The sequence below is a fragment of the Coturnix japonica genome, chromosome Z (assembly GCF_001577835.2).
Source record: "Coturnix japonica isolate 7356 chromosome Z, Coturnix japonica 2.1, whole genome shotgun sequence".
In the NCBI taxonomy this organism is placed as follows: Eukaryota; Metazoa; Chordata; class Aves; order Galliformes; family Phasianidae; genus Coturnix; species Coturnix japonica.
In genome coordinates, this window is record NC_029547.1 from 66,736,441 (window position 1) to 66,762,769 (window position 26,329).

At 45.8% G+C, this 26,329-nt stretch overlaps 2 protein-coding genes across 3 annotated transcripts; one reads left to right on the forward strand and one right to left on the reverse strand.

The window, feature by feature from the left end:
- Window positions 1-1,879: 1,879 nt before the first annotated feature.
- POLR1E (RNA polymerase I subunit E) lies at window positions 1,880-13,913 on the reverse strand. Its single transcript, XM_015850087.2, has 12 exons — window positions 13,778-13,913; window positions 13,598-13,701; window positions 11,699-11,775; window positions 9,636-9,721; window positions 8,842-8,897; window positions 8,308-8,452; window positions 7,876-7,983; window positions 7,298-7,394; window positions 6,416-6,549; window positions 5,531-5,612; window positions 4,556-4,687; window positions 1,880-2,146 (listed from the first exon to the last, which is right to left on the reverse strand). Exons 1-12 carry the CDS (start codon window positions 13,836-13,838, stop codon window positions 1,987-1,989), a joined length of 1,242 nt encoding a protein of 413 aa, XP_015705573.1. The 5' UTR covers window positions 13,839-13,913; the 3' UTR covers window positions 1,880-1,986.
- A 35-nt stretch (window positions 13,914-13,948) lies between these two features.
- Window positions 13,949-26,137, forward strand: ZBTB5 (zinc finger and BTB domain containing 5). Of its 2 annotated transcripts, none has more exons than XM_015850086.2 (2): window positions 13,949-14,135; window positions 19,386-26,137. In XM_015850086.2, the coding sequence occupies exon 2, from the start codon at window positions 19,390-19,392 to the stop codon at window positions 21,412-21,414; it is 2,025 nt and encodes a 674-aa protein (XP_015705572.1). In that variant the 5' UTR covers window positions 13,949-14,135; window positions 19,386-19,389; the 3' UTR covers window positions 21,415-26,137. The 2 variants fall into 2 exon arrangements, with proteins under 2 accessions (XP_015705572.1, XP_015705571.1); XM_015850085.2 differs by lacking the exon at window positions 13,949-14,135 and adding an exon at window positions 15,226-15,419.
- The last annotated feature ends 192 nt before the right edge of the window (window positions 26,138-26,329 follow it).

Here is a 26,329-nt window from a genome sequence, read left to right on the forward strand (position 1 = left end):
GATTTTCTTGGTTTTCCTGAGCTCTATCCCTCCTTTTCTTGGTTTTCCTGTGCTCTAACTTCTCTTTTCTTGGTTTATCTCCGCTCTGACCCCACTTTTCTTGGTTTTCCTCCGCTCTAACCCCGCTTTTCTTGGTTATCGTCCGCTCTGACCCCGCTTTTCTTGGTTTTCCTTTGCTCTAACTTCGCTTTTCTTGGTTTTCCTGCGTTCTTACCCCATTTTTCTTGGTTTTCCTCCGCTCTAAGCCCGCTTTTCTTGTTATTCTTCCGCTCTATCCCCGCTGTTCTTGGTTTTCCTGTGCTCTAACTTCTCTTTTCTTGGTTTATCTCCGCTCTAACCCAGCTTTCTTGGTTTTCCTCCGCTCTAACCCCGCTTTTCTTGGTTTTCCTCCGTGCTAACTTCACTTTTCTTGGTTTTCCTCCGTTCTAACCTCGCTTTTCTTGGTTTTCGTCCCGCTCTGACCCCGCTTTTCTTGGTTTTCCTCCGCTCTGACCCCACTTTTCTTTGTTTTCCTCCGCTCTATCCCCGCTTTTCTTTGTTTTCCTCCGCTCTATCCCCGCTTTTCTTGGTTTTCCTCCGCTCTAACTTCGCTTTTCTTTGTTTTCCTCCGCTCTATCCCCGCTTTTCTTGGTTTTCCTCCGCTCTAACTTCGCTTTTCTCGGTTTTCCTCTGTTCCAACCCCACTTTTCTTAGATTTCCTCCGATCTAACCCTGCTTCTCTTGGTTTTCCTCTAATCTAACTTCACTTTTCTTGGATTTCCTCAGCTCTAACTTCGCTTTTCTTGGTTTTCCTCTGATCCAACCCCGCTTTTCTTATTTTTCCTCCACTCTAACCACACTTTTCTTGGTTTATCTTCGCTCTTACCCCGCTTTTCTTGGGTTTCCTCCGCTCTAACTTCGCTTTTCTTGATTTTCCTCCTCTCTAACTCCGCTTTTCTTGTTTTATCTTTGCTCTGACCCCGCTTTTCTTGGTTTTCTTCCGCTCTATCTTCGCTTTTCTTGGTTTTCCTCCGTGCTAACTTCACTTTTCCTGGTTTTCCTCCGCTCTAACCCCTCCTTTCTTGGTTTTCCTCCGCTCTAATCCCGNGGCACTCCGGAAAGAATTGAATCAGATAATGGGACCCATTTTAAAAAATTCTCTTGTAACCACTTGGGCAAAAATCATGGCATTGAGTGGATTTACCTATTCCCTATCATGCACCAGCTTTCTTGGTAAGAACTGAACGATTCAATGGTTGTTGAAAACTATGTTGAGAGCAATGGGTGGCGAAACATATAAAAACTGGGAGAACCATTTAGCAGAAGCCACCTGGTTGGTCAACACTCGAGGATCTAGTAATCGTAGTGGTCCTAACCAATCCCAGCTCCCTACGTACCGTGGAGGGAGATAAGGTTTCCTGTAGTACACATTAAAGAGCGTGTTTGGAAAGACGGTTTGGGTCCTTCCAGGCATCTGGAAAGGGCAAAAACCTCTCCGGGTGTCATGGTTTAATAATTTTGTAATTTTGGCTATCAGTTATTCCACATCATAACACAATAAAGCATGGAATAATTTTACTGAATCTGCAACTTACAGAAGAAGACTACATCTCCCAGAGAGCAACACGACAGGTCACGGGACCTGGACTCTATATTAACTCAGTCGCAGAACAGACTGACGTCTTTTGAGTTCTGGCGTTCAGGGGAGTGTGTGGGAGCCTTCAGCCGTTCGCCTAGATTCACAGTAGGCCTCTCGGTTATGGGACTCATTCTCTCTCCTATTTTGCTTGATTCGTTAGCTCAATTTTCAATTTTCAATTATATTGTATTATATTGTGTTATCCGGTATTTCGATATATTTTTTAGTAAATAAGTGTGCCTCCTTAGATCGTTGCTGCTGTTTTCTTTTCCTAATTAACTTTTTCCTTTCGGCCTAGGGCCCCTGTCACGGACGCAGGTGGATTTTTCGTTCAAACCGTGACACCCCTGCTCACACCTCCCAGATTCTCAGTCCATCTTTTTGCCCATCCTCCAGCCCCCTGGTGCTTTCTGCACAGGCAAGGGGAGAGAGAGGGTGCCAAACTTGTGATTTTGATCATTCTCAAGTCCTGGCATCCCCTTTGCCTTGGAGACCTTCAACCGCATGGCTCTTGCAATGTCCATCAACCTGGAAAACAACAGAGAAACATTGTGTTAGTGGGGGTAGAGAGGTCTTCTGGGAAAGACACTGCAGACATGAGCAATAGCTTTTTCACCTCAGGAGGGAAGCTCGGAGGCAGAAGCAAGCAGGATGTCTGCTCTGCATCTCAACACAACCACAAGAACGCAAACTGGAAGTATTTAAATACTACAGGGCAGAGAGCCCTGCTGGAGAGGTTAGAACACTACCAAACTGGACACGAGCACCCCAGAGAGTATTATAAACCACGGTGTCTTACTCAGTGTACAGCAATCTTGGAAAAAAAAGCAAGCAGCCCATATTTCCAACAGAATCCTATTACATGAGTGACAGGATGGAAAGAACCTAGTACAGAGAAAGCATCTCCTCTTAACTGCTGGAATACAGCAGTCCTAGATGTAAACACATCTTGGATGAGATCGGTACTGAGCAGGACTTCATCAAGATGTCACCGGCCAGAATACACCTGGAGACTTGTCAAACACAGAATGAAGCATGTTTGAGCAAATGTAGCAAAGAAATGAAAGTCCTGCCTCATCTGGGTCCATGAGAACACACCTCAGAATCCTTTCAGCTGACATTACATCTTTAAAAGAAAAACAAATTCAGATGGCAAGAGATATCTGGTGCTATTCAAACAAACCTCCCACCCTAAGCAATGATCATTCCATGGCTAAATCAAGAGCCTCACAGCCACGTGCCTCATCTTTGTTTTTCCAACATGTTGCTGCTTCCCCCACTTTTTTCTTACCACCATGCTACAGTCTATGCTCCCAGCTCCAGAAGAGCACTTAGAAGCTAAAACTTTGGTGTTTACTGCAGAAAAAGAGCATGTATTTTATTGAAAAGCTTACTTCCAAAGCAATAAAATTTAAAAAAGATGGGAAACCAACATTAGATTATATTGTTAATGCCACTATTAGTGAATCACAGCATCACAGAATTGTAGGGGTTGGAAGGGACCTCTAGAGATCATCGAGTCCAACCCCCCTGCCAAAGCAGGCTCCCTACACCACATCACACAGCTCGGCGTCCAGGCGGGTCTTAAATATCTCCAGAGAAGGAGACTCCACCACCTCCCTGGGCAGCCTGTTCCAGTGCTCCGTCACCCTCACTGTGAACAAAGAGCAGAACTGGAGGCAAAACCCAGAAATCTTTACATCAAATCTGACTACAGAGCTCACAAAACCAAGGGGTGGCTAACAGCTCCGATAACTTCCAGTTATCCCAGAATCTTGACATTAAATCCTTTTAGGAGAAGCCCCAGCATATTCTAGAATGTTTTTTCAGTGGAACTGAAGGCATTTTGTCCTTTTGCAGTTTCTTCCCAGCTGCATTACCTCTAAACAACCTTGATGGGAAAGATCAACGCAGTGGAGTCAGGCAGCAAATGTCTCTAGAGTCAGCACATCTTGCAGAACAGGAAAGGCTGGGACAGCAATCACACACAGCTGAGCAGCTATTAACAGGGCAACTTGACCCACTCCCAGATAGCAATAACAAGCTGCCTGATCAGCTAATGTCTGCTGGGAGTCCTCACTGCCAGAGGAGCTGTCAGGCTCTGCCTCAAACCTGCAGGTTTAAGTACATCCGTGCAGCTAGCAGTACAGAGACATCACGTAGCAGATGAACAGTAATTTCTCCACAGAAAATTTAAGTCTAGGAAGAAATTTCTTCAAAATCTATCATGGCAAGCATTGTTTGCCTGGATGCTTATACTGCACACTGTTCTCCACCCATTTATCTTCACTGAGTTGGCTCCTCCTCCCAGTGCCAGAGGGCTACGCTGACATCCAGACAGACTCTGACAAACTGAAGAGGTAAGGCGAGCAGAATCTTATCAAGTTAAATTGTGAAGTCTTGCATCTGGGGAGGAACAGCAACTACACGCTCGCAATCTGCCTGTGAGAAAGAAAATCTTTTTCTAGTTTTCCAGTTACAGTCAGATACAAATCTGTACTTGCATCCAGACTGGTACCTAGCTGACAACAGATCTCTGCAGAAAGAAGGGATGCAGGGGACAGTTCAGTGAGGAGCAACATGACTTAGCAGGCAAAAAACAGCACTGGGTAGTACCTGGATAGGTTTTCTGCCATTTTGATGCTGCCTGCCTCAAGTTTTTCCACTTTCAAACAGACAAAAAGCCTCACAGTACACCTGAGCAGCTTTGTGATAAGCACTCTTTCAAAGCTTTGACACGTATAACCACCCCATTAGACGTAGCAGGGCCTGAATATAAAACTTCAACACACTCAGAGTCCAACTGCAACACAGGGAACTCACAGCGGGTATCACTGTACTATTTGGGCACAGAAGAGTATCCAGAGCCTTCTTCCCCAGGGACTGCTTGCATGAGGACCACAGGCATCTTAACAGGCAGGAGCGAACATGACTCACCTATTTTCGTGGAGCTTCAAGTCATTCTGCAGGACAGTGAGGTCAACTTGGAAGTTTTTAATGTGCAGAGCCAGTGCAATGACATATGCTGCAATTTTAGTCTTCAGCGACGCAGAGATTAAATTCTGAACACTGAACAGCAAGTGTGAGAACAGATGAAAAGCAGAGAGTTAGCAAACCCAAAACACAACCACCCACAAGGTGCAGACAGAACTGGAGCCCCAGTTAGCTATGACAAGCATTTCCTAGACATGAAAAAAGAGCTTTAAGAAACACAGATCTCTGATCACAGGGGCCTCAAGATCTTCCTCACCAACTGCCTATATTTCTGTTCAAAAGTGCAGGTCTCTCAAGATGTTTACAGGTTTACAGATTTGATTAAATCACTGTCTGCAGATACTTCTGTCTCTCTGGCACACTGGCAAGACAACAGCAAGATGAAGCTGATCTGAGGGTACTCACTGCAACCATACACAACAGAGCAGGTCTGAAAGCATTTATTTTTACTGTTCACCTCTGGTCTGAGTCTTTATAAACAAATGCTCCTTCGCTGGCCCACATGGATTCAACCTCTCTGTGAACCTCCACTTCACAGCAAACAGCAGATATATGATGGCTGAGCAATTGCAGTTAGGCTGTGCAGAGGCTGTTGGATTCTCAAGGAAAGGCATTGTAGCAAGTTACAAGTCTTCTCACTCTTGATCAAGCCAGCCAGGTGAAGCTGGCTAAATCCACAGGCACAGGCTTGTTTAAGCACATGACTCTGCCTCTCCCAGTTACGGTTTAGACTTACATTATTCATGTATGAACATCAGTCACAACAGAATATTTTACCTGGCCTGGCCTGCTACTCAAGAGAAGCTTCTGCTATTCCTGTTTTGGTGCAGTGCTATTTGATAAAGACTCTGTGACCCTTCAAGCTGTTTTCTACATCATCTGAACATCAATAACATCAAAGCAATCACAGTTCCTTACCTGCCATTGTTGTAGGTCAGTGAAGTGAAGTTTTTCATAAGTTTCCTGCTAATGATGAGCGGGCATTCAGGACCCATTGGATCTAGAATAGAAAGGGGTTTCACAGTGAGCACCAAGACTGGTTATTTTTATATCCATTTCAAGCCTCCTAGACTAACTCTTGTTGGATGACCCCGCGTCTCCACCAATGCAGAAAGATATTTACAGACAGATTTACCTTCCTCATCCATCTTCCCAGACACTGAAAATGGTAACGTTGGAATTTTTTTAAGAAACAGAAACACAAGGTCTGTGAAATACAGCAAGTCCTGTAAACTTCAATCAAAACATTTGTGCAGTGCTTTTGAGAAAAGCAGTTCCTGCCACTTTATAAGAAACATTCTGAAGACTGTCATCCACACATTGAGATACTAAGCCAAGTCTGACACAAAGACAGCACAAAAACACCTAAAGATTGCATTGTGTACTGCATGCCTCTTGCAGCTAAAAAATGGAGTCTAGATGAGGGAGAGCACTGATAGTTTCCTGCCTCCTGGGATAAGAACCAAAAACTGTCAGTAAGTAAAAAAAGAATCTCAAACTTAATCTTAATCTTAAACTATTTTACCTCCTACAATTAGGATCTCACTTCAGGACCCCGATTTATGACAGTTAGAAAAGGACTGAAGAGAATGACACACGTATATCCCAATAGGTGCAGATCTAAAACTCCACAATGGCACGGAAATGCTGAACCTCATCATGAAACAAGCTGAACTGTAACTGCTGCATGTAGCTGTTTATCAAACAGGTAACTCTGGGAAGCTTCATTGTTTGCTATTATGGTAACTACAAGCCAAGTCCCAACAGGCAGCTGAAAAGGGTAAGAGTTGAAAATTGTCTTACACTTCTTCTTGATGATTTTTAGGAAGCTGAACTTAATAAGGATGTCCAGGAACCAGAGGCATCGAGCTTTGTGATCCCTGCTCATCTCATCAGCAGGCAGGAACTTCAGCTCTTCTAAGACGAAGGAGCAATGGCTAAAGAGGAAAGAGGGAGCATGAGGACCAGAGAATCAGGGACTAGCTTTCTGATTAGAACACACCCTTAAATTCAGTGCACAGGTCTCCTAGGTTAGAATAGTTCCCTGAACACTAATACAAGAAAGCTCACAATGCTGCTCTTCTTTTTGTCCACCACAGTCAGAACATTTCTGCATGTGGCACTACACAAGTCCCTGCACTGCAAAAACCACAAGTACTCCATGGAGTGTGCGCATGCACACACACTTCTGCTTAGATACAGATGGGAAGCAGTGAAAGTGAGCTGTGGCTTCTGCTTTACCTGCTTACTTCAGCACCAGGCCTTAGCACAAGTCCATGTCCATTTGCAAAGCTACAGTAACTTCCAGTTACGACAGTATGTGGCATGGACAATGCTCGGCCACAGGAATATCATCCTTAGCACAGCTCTGTGGTCCCATATCTAGGTATTTTCCTTCATCCTGCACTTTGGATTTACTCCCTCTCTTCCCCTGTAATATCAGTTCCCAAGAGGACAGCCACACTGTTGTGCACAGCACCTTTTCTCCCATAAAGTTAAACCTCCACACTTCCCAAAGGTATACACTGGGTCATGATCTGATGCCTTCCCTTTAGACTGAAGACTATCACTACCCATACTGTAGAGCTGGTAAAGCTGGCTACAGCTGCCATCCTGCCTGTAAGAAGAAACACGATTTCACAATGCCAGCCTTAGCTATTAAAAGGCTGCTTGTGGAAGTATTACCTTTTCTCTTCTGTTTTCTTGGCAATTTCCTCTGGAGTGATGTTAATAAAGGCTGCTGCCGGACCCTGCAATGCTTCATACTCTGCTGGAGATATAACTGCATGGACTTTAAGGAAAAGAACATGGGGACATTCTCTCCTTTCTGGTTCTGAATAGCTCATAGTGAGATACGGTCTGTCAGCTCTTGCTATGGGAGGTGTGAGGTAGGGAAGTGGGGGAAAAAGATTATAAATTTGCAGAAAGTAACAACAGAACTTGTTGTAACCAAAACTAAATGTCTCTGAAGTACAGTGGCTCAAACACAAACAATTTCTCACATACTCCTGACATTAATGCTATTCTTAGCTGAATGGCTCTGAACAGGCAGGCATAGTACCCCTGTATTCGTAGGGTGGAAGAATACAGAACTGTTAACCCTGAAGCCTCAACATACTAAGTTCCTGCTATCAGCTTTTGGCTGGTGAGGGGAGAAGGCTCAGCTCTGCTGTCAAATGCCTAGCAGCACATTCTCCACATGACAGACTATCAACAAGAAAGTTTACAGGCACCAGAAACCACACTGTCACTGAAAAAGATACTGTCGTCAAACTTGTAAACATGTTCTGGTTTGTCAGCATCTTCATGACATGGTGGTAGGAAAATGGACATGTTCTGTTCATCATCTTGGGCCACATCCTGGATCAAAGCTTTGGAGGGAAGAAGAAAAGAAGAGAGTATTTGGACCGTGCAGACAAAGCCACAGAGAGCGGACTTCTAGAACACCACCAAAACTGGGCAGAGATGGACAGTGATAACATAGATGTTTTTCCTAACGAAATAATAAAGCAGCTCATTTTCCAATAAAAAGTTTGGCAAAGTCCTCAACACGTTCCCATCTCAGCAGTTAAACCAACCACCTCCCTTCTTACTCAAGGAAAACACCCTTCTTCTTCCCACCATGTTTGGCAAGGAATGGACAGGAAAAAGTTAATTTTGATTGCCTTCCTCAGCATCTCAGACAACATCCTTACCTGTTACCCCCTTTGCATCTATAACATCTGCTGCCGCTTTTGTCACAGCTGTATTGAGAATATCACTGCCCACTGCATTCATTCGCCGAGAGTTCAGAGCTCGCTTCTGCTTCCTGGTGCCAAATGCCTCAATGCACAAATCCATCTGTGCATAACACAGAAGCAATGACAACACACTGCTGAATTCAAGACACTCTGCATGCAGAAAGAATACCCAGATAACCACTGCTTGTTCTGCATGTACATTTTTAAAGTAATTCCAAACATAACACTGGGTACAAACAAAGCATACAACAAAGAAATGCAAGAGGGCATGTTTTACCTGGGACTGTAGACAAGTCTAAAGTATTTAGGAAAATACTGCTAAGCTAGACACTAACAACATGCTATCTCAAAAACCTGCAATGCACAGAAAGAATGCTGACCCTGCACAAGTTTGTCCTGCAACAAATCAAACATCTCAGTTTCAGACAAGTATTTACCACTGTCTGCTGGATAACTATAGCACATTATGATATCAGGTTTCAACTTTACCTTTTCCCTGTAGGATTTATTCTGATAATCCCTTGTGTCATCAGGAATAAAGTTATCTACAAAAGAATAAAAATTAGTATGTTTGGCTTGCAGCTCGCAGGAAAGTGCATGTATTTGGTACCCCTTTAATAAATTACAGAAGGATTAGGTACACCAATTCAGGATCTTCTCTACAGGATTTTGTTAACAAAGGAATATGTTGAATATGAAAGACTATGCACCTGAAAGAAAGAGGGAAAGGCAGGACAATTTTTGCTACAAAATCTAAAAGCATAATGCACAGGCTGCTGCAATACTAAGCTCCTGTTGCCCACAAAAGAAAACAGTTCCCTAAAGATGATATTCTTCGGATTATTTCCACTAGATTCAGTAATTAAAAGCAGTTCTGCTGGGGAAAAGCTGCTTTCTTTTTCAGTGAATGATTCAGTCTACTGACTTGATTATTTCCAGGCTTCTCTCAGCAGGAGAAGGGCTGCAATTATTCTAAGCAGTAACAACTTTATTTCTAACTCTGGTATTTCCACCCCCCCACCCCCAAGCTCTCTGCTTAACCTTTCCCTCAATATTAGCTATGATTTTGCTTCATTCTCCCTTTCTTCATGCCACACTGCTCCCCAGGAGTGGACAGAGTGATGTATCCTTCTTCCCTCATCCTAAGGCAGCACAGCAGAAATAAGACTAGGAGGAAACAGAGTGCAATGCTGTCAGTAGCAAATTAGTCAATTTTGAATGCACACATATTTCCAGGACATTGTGACCTTGGCACAAAAGGGTTAAATAAAGAATTGTCCTACCTGACAGTAAAGGTTGCATGTTGAATATTTCAGCATTATAGACTTCCATTTGCCCAGAATCCTTGTTTAAAACACCAAGAAAATACCTGGGGAGAACAAGTGCAAGTGATAACCAATGAGACTCTCAGAGCTGAGAAAAATGAACTTAAAATCTCTAGAATAGGTTAATTTCTAGCAAGTCAAATCTTTTTCATTTCACACTTCAGACGAGCAAACCCAAATAGTTTGTGCTGCTCCTCACCACAGAATCATAGAACAGACTCATAGAATCCTTAGAGTTGGAGGGGACCTTTAAATGTCATCTAGTTTGTATTTGGAAAGAAAAATTTAATAATCTATATCACGACCCTTTCAAAAGAACTAACATAAGGACATTAAATGGCTGGAAGCACCTCATCTTAACAGTTTCTGCAATTCTGTTTACTCTTTGTTGTGTCACCCCACTTCTACTTTAAGTAGTCCCCATAGTCAGAGTAGAAATAAACCACGAGCAAATATTGCAGGATGAATGTAGCACATTCATGGGGCAAAGCGCTTGCTAACAGGAGCCTGACACCCACACCAAACGTACATCAGAGCTCTGTAGGTTAGATATGACAAAGTGAGATGATTTTACACTGGTTTTCCACCTATACAAAAGGTCATTCTGCTAGAGGATGGGAATGATCCCCCATGCAAAATAATTCTTAGGAATTCACGGGATTTGTCTCCAGGCTACAAAGTTCACCTTCTGAAACCAGGACATGTGAAAACTGGTGATTTCACCAAGGCTTCCCATTGCAGCATGAGGCACAGACAAGTTATTAATTCATACAGCACCACCAGACTGTGGCCCCGAAGTTAAACGGTGACTAATGACCCACTGGTTTCCTGAACAAGATACTGATCTTGACAGTTGTAAGAAGCCATGCTTTTTACATTACTGTCTCAAAGTCTGCTGAAATGGACAAGTTCAGGCAAGTCCTGGCCAAGGTTCCAGGACTGCCTTTGTCTGAGACACACAGGAGATGGACAAGTCCGGGAGCTACGAAAGGGAGATAAGATACTGATCAATGGCCCTTGAGTGGTCTTTTTGTGTTGGCCTATCTCAAGGAAGATGGCCATCCCTGAGGACTAATGGCCCTTAAGTGGTCTTTCCTGTTGGCCCATCTCAAGGAAGATTGACATCTCTGAGGAAGTCACAGGACTCTGACCCGAGCCTTCCCGAAATCTCTGGAAGGCTGGAAAGAAGGATAAAAAGGGCACGGACAAACCACGGTTTTGTGGGCATCTAGGTATCCGACCTCAGATTCCTCCACCGTTGTCCTACTGCTGCCTATTCTCTTTTCTGGGATTGCTGCTCGAGACTCTGCTCCGAGGGACCTCGCTGCCCGAGACTCTGCTTCTAGAGACCACGGTACTCTGACCATCTTTTCTGCGATTCACCGATCTGCTGTTTGCAGCCTGCTACTCCGTTGCTGCTCTCCCCTACGCTTATTTTGCCCCGGACCAACGTTAACAACGTGCTACGGGACGCTGCTGCATCCAGGAGGTGACTATTCCCCGCTTTAACGTAATTCTTGCTCTTTTCTACCTTTTTCTATCGCCTACTTTCCCTTCCCCATCACCCTAATTTTGGCATTCGTCACTCTCCCTTCCCCATCCCCTCAATTGTCTATTATTTCCAATAAACTGGTCGGATCAACATTTGAATGCTCTTCTTCTTAATCTCACGCCGGGCATAACATTATTAAAAGAACCTTTGCCTCACTCCTAAATTGGAGCGAGACAACAGTTAAGAAGGAATAATGCTGTTGTCCATAGGTTTCAGCTATGTGCAGACACCTTCTCACTTTTCTTCCCTCCAGCAGACCTAAACTCCACTTATGTGTAAGATCACAACATGCAAAATGGTGCAGCTGCCAGGAGATTATATCAACTGCCCCAATCCTCTCCATTCACACCATGGTCTCAATGAGAACTCATCAGTCCCCAATACAGAAGGCTACAGAAAATACTTTATTTGTGCAGTTCCTCTGCTTTCCCCTCCCTGTTTCTGCCACAGCGTTGCCAGCTACCCATACCTGCATAGGGAGTTGCTTTTCATAGATCCACTGCTGAAGTTATTCCCCACGTATGAAAGCCTTTCAGTTTCTGAAACCTGACAAACAAAGAAAAAAATTACTTGAAGAGTGCATTATTTGAAAGTGCATATTTTCCTGCATGTACTGTATCTCTAGTGACACAAAGCTCAAATTTGCCACGGTCACCATAGAATCACAGAATTATCAAGGTTGGAAAAGACCTACAAGATCATCTAGTCCAACCATTACCGATATTTCTCAGCTAAATCATATTCCTTTACTTTACTTTACATATTCCATTTACTTTATACTTTATAAAGTAAATAAATAAACCATCCTTTAAAGCAGTAGGAGCAGTCTGTGAAAGAGGCAGTGGAAAGGAGCATTCTGTACCAGTCACCTGCACATCCTACTCGCAGTGCTTAAGGTTGCTTGATGCAGTTACTCAAAGCCTTTCTCGGTTTACAGAACAAGTGTTAGATGTCAGAATGAGCCAAGTGGCACAGAGCTGTGGGAAGGCAACATTACAAACCAGAGGATCATCACCCCGGGGGTGCCCAAGGAACGACTGGATGTTGTGTTGAGGGACATGGTTTAGGGGGAGCTATTGGTAATAGGAGAACGGTTGGACTGGATGATCTTTAGGACTTTCACAGAATCACAGAATGACCCAGGTTGGAAGGGACCTCAAGCATCATGTAGTTCCAACCCCCCTGCCTAGCAGGGCCACCAAACATACACATTTACTAGATCAGGTTGCCCAGGAGACCCTATAGATCCCCATAGAGACCCCATAGAGACCCACAGATCCCCACAGAGACCCCACAGACCCCCATAGATCCCCACAGAGACCACATAGACCCCATACATCCCCATAGAGACCCCACAGACCCCGTACATCCCCATAGAGACCCCATAGACCCCGTACATCCCCATAGAGACCCCACAGACCCCATACATCCCCACAGAGACCCCATAGATCCCCACAGAGACTCCACAGATCCCCACAGAGACCCCATAGACCCCACAGAGACCTATAAAGACCCCATAGACCCCAAAGATCCCACATAGAGACCCCATAGATCCCCATAGAGACCCCAAAGACCCCCACAGATCCCCATAGAGACTCCACAGATCCCACAGATACCCATAAACCCCCATAGAGATCCCCATAGAGACCCCATAGACCCTCACAGATCCCCATAAAGACCCCATAGATCCCAATAGAGACCCATAGAGACCCCTTAGATCCCCATAGAGACCCCATAGACCCCCATAGAGACCCCAAAGAGACCCCATACACCCCAAAGAGACCCCATACACCCCAAAGAGACCCCCACAGAGACCCCATAGAGACCCATAGACCCCCATAGAGACCCCATACATCCAAATAGAGACCCCATAGACCCCATACATCCCCATAGAGACCCCATAGACCCCCATAGAGACGCCATAGACCCCACAGAGACCCATAGAGACCCCATAGACCCCACAGATCCCCACAGAGACCACATAGACACCATAGATCCCCATAGAGACCCCCATAGAGACCCAGAGACCCCATAGATCCCCATAGAGACCCCACAGATCCCCACAGAGACCCCATAGAGACCCCACAGATCCCCACAGAGACCCCATAGAGACCCCCATAGAGACCCCATAGAGACCCCAGAGATCCCCATAGACCCCCATAGACACCATAGATCCCCATAGAGACCCCCATAGAGACCCACAGAGACCCCACAGATCCCCATAGTGACCCCATAGAGACCCCACAGTCCCCATAGATCCCCATAGAGACCCCACAGACCCCACAGATTCCCCACAGAGACCCCACAGATTCTCCATAGAGACCCCATAGACCCCATAGATCCCACCCCCGGTGATGCCGGGCCTTACCAGGATCCTCCGCCTTCTCTTCCTGGGGTTGGACACCTCGCTGCTCCGGTACAGCGAGAACCGCACGGCGTCGGGTCGCTGCAGCTGCCCATTGGAGAACGTCACTACGGGCGATAAAACAGGCCGTGAGTCCCTCAGCACCTCACCGCACCGCACCGCCCATCCCGCATCTCTGCTCACCCAGCACTGCCGGCTGCTCCTGCTCGGGATCCCCGCGGTATCTCCACGTGGCGGTGGCCATACCCGGTACACACAGGAACAGGCCAGGCGCCACGCCGTAATGGCGGCACTTCCGGTGGGGGCGCTCCGAGATGACGTCACATCCTCTCGTCAATATGGCGTCATTTCCGGCCGACGCGGCGACAGGGTGGGAGCGGGGGTGGAGCGCGGGGCCGGAGCGTCGTAGCGCGGCGGGTTCGGTGCCGCTGGGCCCGGTGTGAGCGGGGAACAACAGGGGAACAGCACGGGAACAACAGGCGGTGTGCCGGCCCCGCTGCCCGCACTGCTTCACTGGTGCTGAAGGAGGAGCCTGGAGCGGGTCTGTAACGGCGGCGGTGCCCACTGCGGTCACTGGAGGGAGGGACAGAGCGATGGGATGCGTTACACGAGGGGTGGGGTGTGAGGGGGTCCTGGTGTGATGCTAGGAGGGTTATAGGGTTATAGGGTTATAGGGTTAGGGTTGGGGTTAGGGTTAGGGTTGGGGTTAGGCCCTCCTGTCTCACGTTCATGTCGTTGCTCATCATAGCCGTGATGTGGAGGACGGTACTTGGGTTGGGGAGGTGCTAACACGCTGCTAGCACCTTGTAGCCAATGGCATACTGGGGTGTATTAAAAAGAGTGTGTCCAGCAGGTTAAAGGAGGTGATCCTCCCACTCGACTCTGCCCTATTAAGGCCTCATCTGGAATATTGTATCCAGTTCTGGGCTCCCCAGTACAAAAAAGACAGGGATCTCTTGGAAAGACTCCAGTGGAGGGACACAAAGATGGTGAAGGGCCTGGAGCGTCTCCCCTATGAGGAGAGACTTAGGGAACTGGGTCTGTTGAGCCTTGAGAAAAGAAGGCTGAGAGGGGACTTGATCCAGGTTTATAAATACCTGAGGTGTGGGGGCCATAGTGGTGAGGCTGGTCTCTTTTCAGTAGTGTGTGGGGATAGGACTAGGGGTAATGGGATGAAAGTACAGCATAGGAAGTTCCTTAATAAGAACTTCTTTACAGTGAGGGTGACGGAGCACTGGAACAGGCTGCACAGGGAGGTGGTGGAGTCTCCTTCTCTGGAGATATTTAAGACCCGCCTGGACGCCGAGCTGTGTGACATGGTGTAGGGAGCCTGCTTTGGCAGGGGGGTTGGACTCAATGATCTCTAGAGGTCCCTTCCAACCCCTACAATTCTGTGATTCTGTGACAGCGCCTCTGTCCCTACCTGCTGTTTCTTGCTAACTTGGAACTTAGAACTAGAGGGAATGGTTTTAAGCTGCGTCAGGGGAGATTCAGGCTGGACATTTGGAAGTATTACTTTTCAGAAAGAGTATTCAGGCATTGGAATGCACTGCCCAGGGAGGTGGGGGAGTCACCGAGCATGGGAGTGTTCAAGAAATGTTTGGATGTGGTGCTGAGGAATATGATTTAGCCTGGAAGTATTGGGAATTGTTGGACTAGATGATCTTTTCCAACCTTGCTAATTCTGTGATTCTCTAATGGTGTGGGGCATCTGTTACACCCGTCTTGCAGCTGATGGTTTGTCTCATGCTGACAGACCCATGTGGTGGATAAGCTGGGAGCCAGTCTGCTGCTGTGCCGTAAGCCTGTCTGTTACAGGAGAAAGGTCAGTCAGCACTGATGTCTGTGTCAAGTCCAGAACGCAGTTGTGTCTTGGAGCTGACCAGATGTGCTTAATTTCTTCCTCTACCCTTTCAGAATTGCTCAGGAGTTTGATTCAGCATCCACACTTGAAAATCATGGCAATTGTTATTTACTAAAATATTTTTGTTTCACATCGTTGTGTGTGCTACATAGGTTGCTCTGAAAGTAATGCCTCCTGTTTATGTCTGTGGAAACTACAACAGTTAGATCACTTGGTAGAGCAAATGCTCCGTTACCAAGCACTGTTCTTCAGCATGGTAACCACCATTAGCAATGCATTTTCATGTGTGCTAAACTTTTATGGAGCACAAAGAGTGGATGTGGGCACAGTGAGGCGGTGGATGCTGCGTTTCAGCAGTGGTGACAGATGTCACCTCTGCTGGTGCAGATTTACATGAGGGTGGTATGCAGGCCCTCGCTCAGCAGCCATGTCATAAAATACACAGAGCCCTGTAAGTCATTTGTATAGACTTACTTCCTTCTGTGTGTGGAATGACAGGGTTGGAGTTTTTTCAGTGAGTTTTGGATCACCATAAGCAGATCATTCAGCCATTCTTATATAAAGCAACACAGTGGTGGGTTGAATCAGCAATGTGGATATAGGTACTTTGCTAGGTTGAAGACAGGATACTAATGCAATCTTTGTAGAGCTGGCCTTGTTACTCTGTTACAGTCACTTCTGTGGCAAGAACAGTTTTCTTCAGCAAGTTTCTGCCTAGAGTTTGTTTAAAGCCTCTCACAAAGCCACTGTCAGAATCACTGGGGAATCAGAATCACCAGGTTGGAAAGGATCTACAAGATCATCCAGTCCAACCGTCACCCCAATATTGTAGCTACAGCAAACACTAAACCAGATCTCGCAGCTAAGTTGGACAGTTCTTCCAGATAATCAAGAATGTCTAAGAAATATCTAGCATTTTTAACAAAGTTTTCAGTTGCTCCGTTTAGAATTGCTCTTTGCAGCTGACAAGGCTAGGCTGTTAGTGCTTATTGATAGGCTAGTATTGCTATAGGTTGCAATATGGGTTGTTAATACTTTTCAAGTGATGAGAGCATATTACATTACAAAGTAATCTCTTCCCTGGAAGGTGGGTGCAATCAGCAGCAGCTTTTGCAGTACAGTTTTCTGATTCTTAGGCAAGTAATAACTCATCCTCCCTGATCACTGGGAAACAAATGCTGTGAGATGAACACCTGGCAAAGCAGAAACTTCAGATGAGCTGCTCTGAGTTAAATTGACAGTCATCAAGGTTGCTAATTGCTGGTGTTTTCCTGTGTCATTTTCAGGCACACACAAAGAATGCCTTTCACAGCTGGCATTTGGCATATTAGTGCATATGTGAATGCAATGTAACACTGATGACTACTTCAGTTGTATGGAAGAAACCCAGAATTCATTTAAGCTGCTGCTAACTAAAGATCCTCTATTTTTTTTCCTGCAGTTTGAAAATGCTGTTAGGTCAGAGAGTGAGTTGTGCTTCAAGTGATCAAACCTGCTGGAAGTGTTGAAGAAAGCTGGGGGTCCCATTTCCTTCTGTCTGTAATTCTGTAAAGCGCTCCCCCTGCAGTGAAAGGCTGAGCGAGCTGGGCATGTTCAGCCTGGAGAAGGGAAGGCACAGGGGAGACTTTGCATTTACCTTCCAGTACCTAGAGGACCCTACAGGAAAGCTGAGTTTGACTCTTCTGCAGAGATTGTAATGTTAGGACAAGGACTGATGGCTTCAAGCTGAAAGAGTGGAGACCTAGGTTATGTCTTAGGAGAACATTCTTTATTCATGAGGCGGTGAGGCCCTGGCTCAGGCTGCCCAGAGAAGCTGTGGGTGCCCCAAGCCAGGTTGGAAACACCTCTGCAGCCTTGAGTGTACTTTGTTAGTCCAGGCAGGGCTGCAGGGACACAGGCAGTGCAGTGGGGATGGGCACTGAGAACATTGGGACATGGTACAGCCCAAGAAAGCCTCAAAGTGTCTACATCTTGCAAACACCCTTAGCCAGAGGCTGCGTATGACCCTGCAGAACACCAGCACACTGAAGCTCTCCTGCCTTGGCTGCTTTTGTGGTGGTTGTGGTTCAACACTGACACATTTTGTAAGGCTGTTGTAGCTGAAAAGTAGTGCTAATTCCGGCCTATAGGAGAAGGAGCTTCTGTGTCTTGTGCTGGTGGGTTCCTGGTGTTCTGCAGGGTCTCTTGTCTACAGCTCTGTACACCGATCAGGTCATCCTTGAATATTAAATGGTTCCCTGGAGCTCTACTCCTTGCAGGAGGAAGAGTGAGTTGAAAGGAAGTTGACCAACATCCAGGTCCCTCAAGCATAAACAGCTACAGCAGTGATGGTCGTCTAAAAGGAGAGGAAGAAATAATAGTTCTTTGGTGTTGGGGCAATTGCAGGGCCTCCCTGCCTGCTTCTCCTCTTCTTCCTAAACTCTCCCTAGGCCTTGCTTTAACTCCTGAAGCCATGGGCAGCGTGTTATCTCTGGTGTAGCACCTGGCCCATCTCAGAAGCAAGCAAAGAAGACAAATAAGTAGATGTTCAGCAGACCATTTTTGACTTTCCAGAGAAGCCCTCCTCCAGACTACAGAGGAGGAAGTCATAGCATGGTGGTGGGTGGAACAAAGTAGGTCATTAGTTTAGCCTGACGTGCGAAGGCAGGCAGCTGTTTAGCAGCACTGGTTACTAGAGCAGCAGTGTCCTCTATGGAATTTCAGATTCTGCCTACTGAGGCTTGTAGCTGTTTTTGCAGTTCCTCTATGATCCTTTTGTCCAGTTGCCCGAAGTCGCTGCGTTTCAGGGTCTGCTGCCTGGTTCTTCTGTCATTCAGAAGGAATGCAGAAAGGATTTCCTCACTTTCCCATGCATTACAGTGCTCTTAGAGAAAATGTGCAGAAATAAAAGCCATCTAAAATATCTCTGTCCTGATACCGTTTTTGTTTGAAGATGCCCTGCTTTACTTTCAAATATACATTTGTAGTGAGAGATAAATAAAAATCACTTTTTATCTGTATTCCTGCATCTTAAAAGAACAGTTTTGTTTCAAACTCTTCAATTTTATTACATATCTTAATCTGCAGGGATAAGGGAGATTGACAAAGTACTTATTGAATCTCATCACGCTGCTTACTTCAGGCATTCAGACATCGCAGCCTTTGTGTTGCTGAATTAAGGGATTTTTGATGCCTCAGTAAGACTGGACCCTCAGCATTGTTAGAAGGCATAAAATGCAATTTCCTACAGCTTTTAATTTACCTAGGAACCAATTAAAGTCTGAGGCAAATGCTTCTCAACCATCTCTGACTCCTGCTGGCAGGAATTCCTGCTTTTCTGTGTTTTCATAAAGCTCCATTATTTTTAGTCAGGGAGAAGGGTTCCTAGTGTAGTACAATACACACCAAAATCTTCCTCCAGCTCATACCTGTGAAGTGTTGTGTGCCTTAGAGGAGTGGTAGGCCGGTGAGTACAGCTGCATCTTGTGCTTGGGAACATCATCTTGCTGCTCCTCTCCAGTCTGGCAGCTGAGAGAAGTAGGGAATGCTTTGTCAGATTTTGCATGACCTAATGACTAGATTTTTATTTTTTTAATTGTATTTTTTAATTAAACTGGGGTTAAATATCTTACTGGAGAATATCTTTAGAGTTTGGACAGAAGTTAACAGGAGAATGAATGGCATTGTGCAGTTTGCAGTGGAGCTGCCCACGATAAGTCTGGCACTGGGGTAGCTGTTATGCTGTTAGCTACACCACAGTCTGTTTTTCTCTCCCATGTGTTCCTTTGGGAGACTGCTAGTTCTGATACAGCAACAATGTGGCAGTTGATGAACCGGTTATTGTTCATCCGTCTTTTAGCCATCCTCTTTCATTTTTAAACCCAATCCCACTGTGATTTAAATAGAACCTCAGCCATTTTTAATATTTTCTTCTCTTCTGTTTTATAGGATCATGGATTTTCCGGGACACTTTGAGCAAATCTTTCAGCAGCTCAACTACCAGAGGCTTCACGGCCAACTTTGTGACTGCGTCATTGTGGTGGGAAACAGGCATTTCAAAGCCCATCGCTCTGTTTTAGCAGCATGCAGTACCCATTTCCGAGCTCTCTTCACTGTAGCAGAAGGAGATCAAAGCATGAATATGATTCAGCTGGATAGTGAAGTGGTGACAGCAGAAGCCTTTGCTGCTCTCATAGACATGATGTACACTTCTACACTTATGCTTGGAGAGAGCAACGTTATGGATATCTTGCTGGCTGCATCTCACTTGCATTTGAACTCTGTAGTTAAAGCATGCAAACACTACCTTACTACCAGGACACTGCCGATGTCTCCACCGAGCGATAGGGTTCAAGAGCAAAACGCACGCATTCAAAGGTCTTTCATGCTTCAGCAGCTTGGGCTGAGCATTGTGAGCTCTGCGTTGAATTCCACTCAGAGCTCAGAGGAGCAGCCAAGCACTATGAGTTCCACGATGAGAAGCAACATAGAGCAGCGCTCTGCTTTTCCTATTCGCCGCCTCCACAAGCGTAAGCAGTCTTCTGAAGATCGGGCCAGGCAGCGAATGAGGCCTGCCATAGATGAGGCTGTTTCTGATGTGGCTCCAGAGAGCGGGCAGTCAGTTGTTCATTCACGGGAGGATTTCTTTTCACCAGATTCACTGAAGATAGTGGACAACTCTAAGGCTGATGCTGTCACTGATAACCAGGAGGATAATAACATTATGTTTGATCAGTCTTTCAGTGCTCAGGAAGACACTCAAGTACCCAGCCAGTCTGACAACAGTGGAGGAAACATTTCACAGATGTCCATGGCATCGCAAGCAACACAAGTGGAAACCAGCTTTGACCAGGAGGCTACATCTGAGAAAAACAACTTCCCGTGTGACAATCCAGAGGTCAGCATAAATGAAAAAGAGCACATGAGGGTGGTTGTTAAATCCGAGCCCTTGAGTTCCCCGGAGCCTCAGGACGAGGTGAGTGATGTCACCTCCCAAGCAGAAGGCAGCGAGTCTGTTGAAGTGGAAGGAGGAGTTGTGAGTGCAGAGAAGATAGAGCTGAGTCCTGAGAGCAGTGATCGCAGCTTTTCTGATCCGCAGTCTACTACAGATAGGGTGGGAGATATCCATATTATGGAGGTGTCAAATAACCTGGAACACAAGTCTACTTTCAGTATCTCAAATTTTCTGAATAAAGGCAGAGGTGGCAGCTACGGTGCTAGTCAAACTACTGATGACAACATTCCAAATACAACAAGTGACTGCAGAATGGACAGTGATGCTTCTTTCCTGATGAGTCCAGAGTCAGGACCTGCTGGTGGTCATTCATCTGCCACAGTCTCTCATGTTGAGAATCCCTTCAGTGAGCCTGCAGAGTCCCATTTTGTTAGACCAATGCAGGATGTGATGGGTCTCCCCTGTGTACAGACTTCTGGGTACCGGGCTGCAGAACAGTTTGGTATGGACTTTCCAGGGTCAGGCTTAGGCCTGCATTCTCTCTCAAGGGCAATGATAGGCTCCATAAGAGGGGGAGTCAGTAGCTCTCCTGGCTACCGCCGCATAGCCCCCAAAATGCCTGTTGTAACCTCTGTCAGGAGCTCCCAGCTGCAGGATAACTCACCCAGTTCCCAGCTGATCATCAATGGGACCACTTCTTTTGAAAATGGGCATCCTTCACAACCTGGTCCTCCACAGCTGACGCGGGCATCTGCAGATGTTCTTTCAAAGTGTAAGAAAGCCTTATCTGAGCACAATGTCTTGGTTGTAGAAGGTGCACGCAAATATGCATGTAAGATCTGCTGCAAGACTTTTCTGACCTTAACGGACTGTAAGAAACACATCCGTGTGCACACGGGAGAGAAGCCTTATGCCTGCCTGAAGTGTGGCAAACGGTTCAGCCAGTCCAGCCACCTTTATAAACATTCCAAAACGACCTGCCTGAGGTGGCAGAGTAGCAACCTACCTAGCACTTTGCTTTAACTGCTCGCACCTCCCAGCCTGAATGAGAGTGCCAGTACAAACTCTTAACTCTCCGAAGCACTGCAGGAGCATTAACACTATTTTGCTCAAGCTGAGAAGCTGCTTTCGTAGGTCTGTGAACAGTTGTGTGTGGTTGTGCCACACGCTAAAGTCTTGATTCTATAAATTGGGGATAATACCATACCTACCTCACAGGGGTGTTGTGAGGATTAGACAACTGTTAGCAAATAACTTTGAGGTCCTCAGAAGTCTGTAGATACGTAAAACGTTATTGTTATGTACATGCAGACTTGGGGCTCAATGGGGATAAGGTCCCTACATAAAATTTCCTTTGCAAAACAGAGGGGTGGGGATTGAGTGAGAGTGTAGTTGTCTCACAGAATCATAGAATGGCTTGGGTTGGAAGGGACCTTAAAGTTCATCGTGTTCCAACCTCCCTGCCATGGGCAGGGTTGCCACCCACTAGATCAGGTTGCCTAGAACCCCATCCAACCTCCATGAATGGGGCATCCAGAGCTTCTGTGGGCAGCCTGTTCCAGTGCCTCACTACCTTTGATAGTGAAAATTTTCTTCATAATATCTAGTCTAAATCTACTCTCTTCTAGTGTAAAGCCATTACTCCGTGTCCTACCATTACAATCCCTGAAGAAAAGTCGCTCCCAAGGTTTCCTGTAGGGCTCTCTAGGTATTGGAAGGCTGCAGTGAGATCTCTCTGGAGCCTTCTCTTCTCCAGGCTGAACAAGCCCAGCTCTCAGCCTGTCTTTGTCAGAGAGGTGCTTCAGCCCCCTGATATCTTCATGGCCTTCTCTGGATCCGCTCCACCTGCTCTGTGTCTTTCTTGTGCTGGGGGCTCTAGGCCTGAATACAGTACTCTGGCTGGGGCCTCACAAAGGCAGAGCAGAGGCAGACAGTCTCCTCCCTGCCCTGCTGCCACCCCTCTGTTGATGCAGCCCAGGAAGCATACGGCCATCTGGGTTGCAAGCGCACACTGCTGGCTCATGCCCAACATTCTGCCCACCAGGAGCCCAAGTCCTTCTCCACAGGGCTGCTCTTAAGGAGTTCTTCTCCCTGTCTTTACATGTCCTTGGGACTGCCCCTATCATTGTGTAGCACTTGACCTTGTTGAACCTCATTAAGTTCACATAGGCCTCATTCTCAGTCTTGTTCAGGTCCTTTTGGATGGCATCCCTTCCTTCTTTTGTGTCTACTGCACCGCTCAGCTTGGTGTCTTCAGCACATGTGCTGAGGGTACCCTCAATCCCAGTATCTTGGTCATTGAAAAAGATGTTAAAGAGCACCAGTCCAAAGATGGATCCCTGGGGAACACCGCTCATGACTAGCCTTCAGCTGGACGCAGAGCAGTGGACTGCAACCATCTTGCTGTGAACATCCATCCATTTCCTTATCCACTATGTAGTACACCCTTCACTATCTAATTAAGAGATAAGGATGTGGCTAAGGACCACGTCAGAGGCATTCCAGAAGTCCAGGCATTGGTCTTTCCCTGTTCACTGATGTTTCTCTATCATGAAGGCCATCGGATTGGTCAGGCACAGTCTGCCCTTTTTGAAGCCATGCTGGCTGTCTCAGATCACCTCCTTGTCTGGCCTGTGCCTTAACGTAGCTTCCAGGAGATCTGTTGCACGATCTTCCCAGGCACAGCCGTGAGGCTCACCAGCTTCTAATTCCCCCCAGTCTTCCTAGGTTAAAAAATGGCTCCTTTCCTTCCTTAAATAATGGGTCACTGGGGATTTCACCTGTCAACACTGGCTTTTCAAAAATGATGGAGAGTGTCTGAGCAGCCACATCATCCAGCTCCTTCAGGACCCCGGGGTGCTTGTCATCTGGCTACATGGACCTGTACATGTTCAGTGTTGTCATGTGGTCTTGAACTTGCTCTTCTCTTACAGCAGGAGGGATTTTGTCCCCACCAGCTGCTGCCCAGGGGTTCAGGGATGTGAAGGTGCACAGATACAAGAGACACAGGAAGCCTGGCTGCCAGTGAACAGGCCAAGAACTCATTGAGTACCTCAGCCTTTTTGATCTCTGTCGAAGCCAGAGCTCCCTTCTCACTATTCAGAGGAGATACCCTCTCCTTGGCCTGTCTCTTCTGTCCTATGTACCCCTCCTGTTAGTTTTCACATCCCTTGCCAAGTGCAGTTCCATCCATGCCTTGGCTTTCCTGATCCCATCTCTGCACATCCAGATGGCATCCCTGTATTCTTCCCAGGCCACATGTCCCTGTTTCCACTGCCTGTGCATTTCCTTCTTTTCCCTCAGTTTGACCAACAGGTCCTTGCTCAGTCACTCCAGTTTCCTGCCTCCTCTGCTTGATTTCTTTTACTTGGGGATGTAGAGATCTTGTGCTCTCAGAAATATGTTCATAGAGAGCTGATGGCTCTGTTTTGTTCCTTTTCCCCCCCAGGACAGCTTCCCAAGGGGATCTCATCCAGTAATTCCTTAATTAGCTGGAATCTCTCTCTGCTGAAGTTCAGCGACCTGCTCATCTCCAGGTCCATGTTACCATGAACTCAGCCAGGACACGGTCACTGCAGTGCAGGCTGCCTCCAGTCTGACCCTGTGTGAAGCTCCAGTAACATTTTGCTTCTGCTTGGTTTGCCTAATTCCTGAGCTGGGAAGTTGTCCCCCACACGTTCGTGAAGTAACACATTTCGAGAATGAGAAACTGAAGTGCAAATTTCCTATTTTTTTTTTTTTTCTAAAATATTTTGTAAAAGTGAAAGCATTTAAATAAATAACCTGCAGAAGTCAAGCTGTTGCATTAGGTGTGAACAATAATGCAAGGAGCTGTTTGCTCCAGCTAATGCAGGTTGTGTATCTTGAAAAGAAAACCAACTTTGGATGCATCTGTCTGACATAGAATGCTTTAAAGTATGCTAATTATGAAAATAGTTTAGGGTTCTGAATGTATGTTTGCTTGTTTTGTAGTAAAAAACACTGTGTAATGAAGGTGCTTAAATTAAATCCAAGAAAAAGTAAATTTTGGACTACCAGATGTATATATATACTTGGAATACTGCAAGATCTGGATGTTTCACCAATATTTTTCTGTAGAAACTTGTATTAAGTGATAAGTGAAGTTTGTTTCTTGTTTGTGCTATTCTTAGCAGTATTTTAACCAATTTGTATTTCCTATCTTAAAATTCCATATACACAAAAGTCTGAAAAAGAGCTTGTCTTTGTCTGCTTTGTTGTTTTCTGCAAGAGGGAGTTTGTGATGGTGTTGGTACGTGAAATCGCCTCTTGCTGCTTCCAGACATGCCCGCAGTCAGTCTGATCCACGCTGCTGCCCAGGCACACCTCTCTTTTTTGGCACTCTTTAGCTTCAGGCTTTGATTTCCTCTCCTGGACACTCACTTCCCCTCTCAGCTGCGGGTTGTCCCTCAGAGCAGAGCAGTGGGGATGGAGCCTCATTATCCATGTTTACTTACGTCTCTATGTAAAGTGTAGCTATCAAATCCAGTCTTTCTGTTTGAAGTAGTGTCATAAATATACTTTTCCACAACAACAATTAAAAAAAAAAACCCTAGGTTACTTTAATTAAAAAAGAATAGCACTGCATGCTTTGTAAGGCAGAAATTCAGTGATCTTTATTCTTCAGCAGAACTACATAAGTCATGTTATCACTCCTCCCCTTTGATGCCATTGTAACTAGTAGCATTTGCAGTCTCTTTTCTTTGTTAAAGGTGCACATGAACTACCAGCTTTCACATCCTGGGTCTCTGCAAGATGGTATTTTAGTCACAGAGCAACTGATTCCTATTGATATAAACGTATTTGCAAGCTTTCTCCTTTTCCTTTAAATTCTGTGGGTAGTAAATGTATTCAAGAGTAGAGTAATGTCCTCTACTCGGCAGTTTTAAGGAGTCTGTGCTCCATAGTGGATAATCTTAAACATCTTGGATTTCCATTTGAGGAAACAATGTAAAATCCCCATCCAGGGTCCCGACAGTCATTCAGCAAGATGAGGTGTGAAAATCATCGAGGCTTCCAAACCAGACACCATCAGACCAAAGGAAAGATAGGAGAAGCTCTGTATTTGACTTATATGTGCAACAGCAGTGAGCTAAGGGGGGATGTGTGGGGACCCCTCTCCATGCTGAGAAGAAGACTGCCAAATGTCTGCCATGCGTCATTGGCACCTCGAGCAGCCAAGGTAAGGAGGAGCGTGGAAACACCACCAGTGCTTGGGTTAACTCCTTTGCTTAGTGGCTGTATTCCGAGCTCGTGATTTTTAAGGATGTGCAGAAATGTGCCACGTTTTCAAAAGGCAGCAGGATGTGCCACATGTAGTTTGATAACCATTCTGGTATCAGGGGACCAAAAGCACTGAGGCATGCTAACCAATCTCACGGAAACATCAATAAAAATGTGGAATTTGCTACCTTACTGTTTTCTTGTCATGCCTTATCAGGAGCACTATGGCTGATTATATCTCCTCCTTGCATTTCTACCAGTTTGTTGAGGATTTTTCTAGTTTTTTTCTATTTTCTTTTTTCACTACTTCCTACGGTGCTTCTGAAATCCTACAGCACAGCAGTAAAGAAGCTGTGTGAGCAAGGAGATTAATCAGGAGCTAATGCTGAGCAGGTAAACATATTAAACTGTACTTCTTGACTACTTTCTAATAATACATTTTCACACTGAAATGTCAGACCTGGTGTGGGAGGACTTTCTTAAATAAAGGCTTGTATTTGGAGCATCCTTGGAAGGAGCAACCTCAAGTTGCATTTCTTCATCCCCTCCCAGTGCTTCAGGAGCGCAGATGTCTTGCTGCTCTCCCTGTCTTCAGGTATGAAGCAATATCTCAGAAGAACAGCTCCACTTGGCTATCCCAAACTGCAAAACGAGGAGCTTCTCACCTCCATGCCTGATAAAAGTTGCCCAATATCCC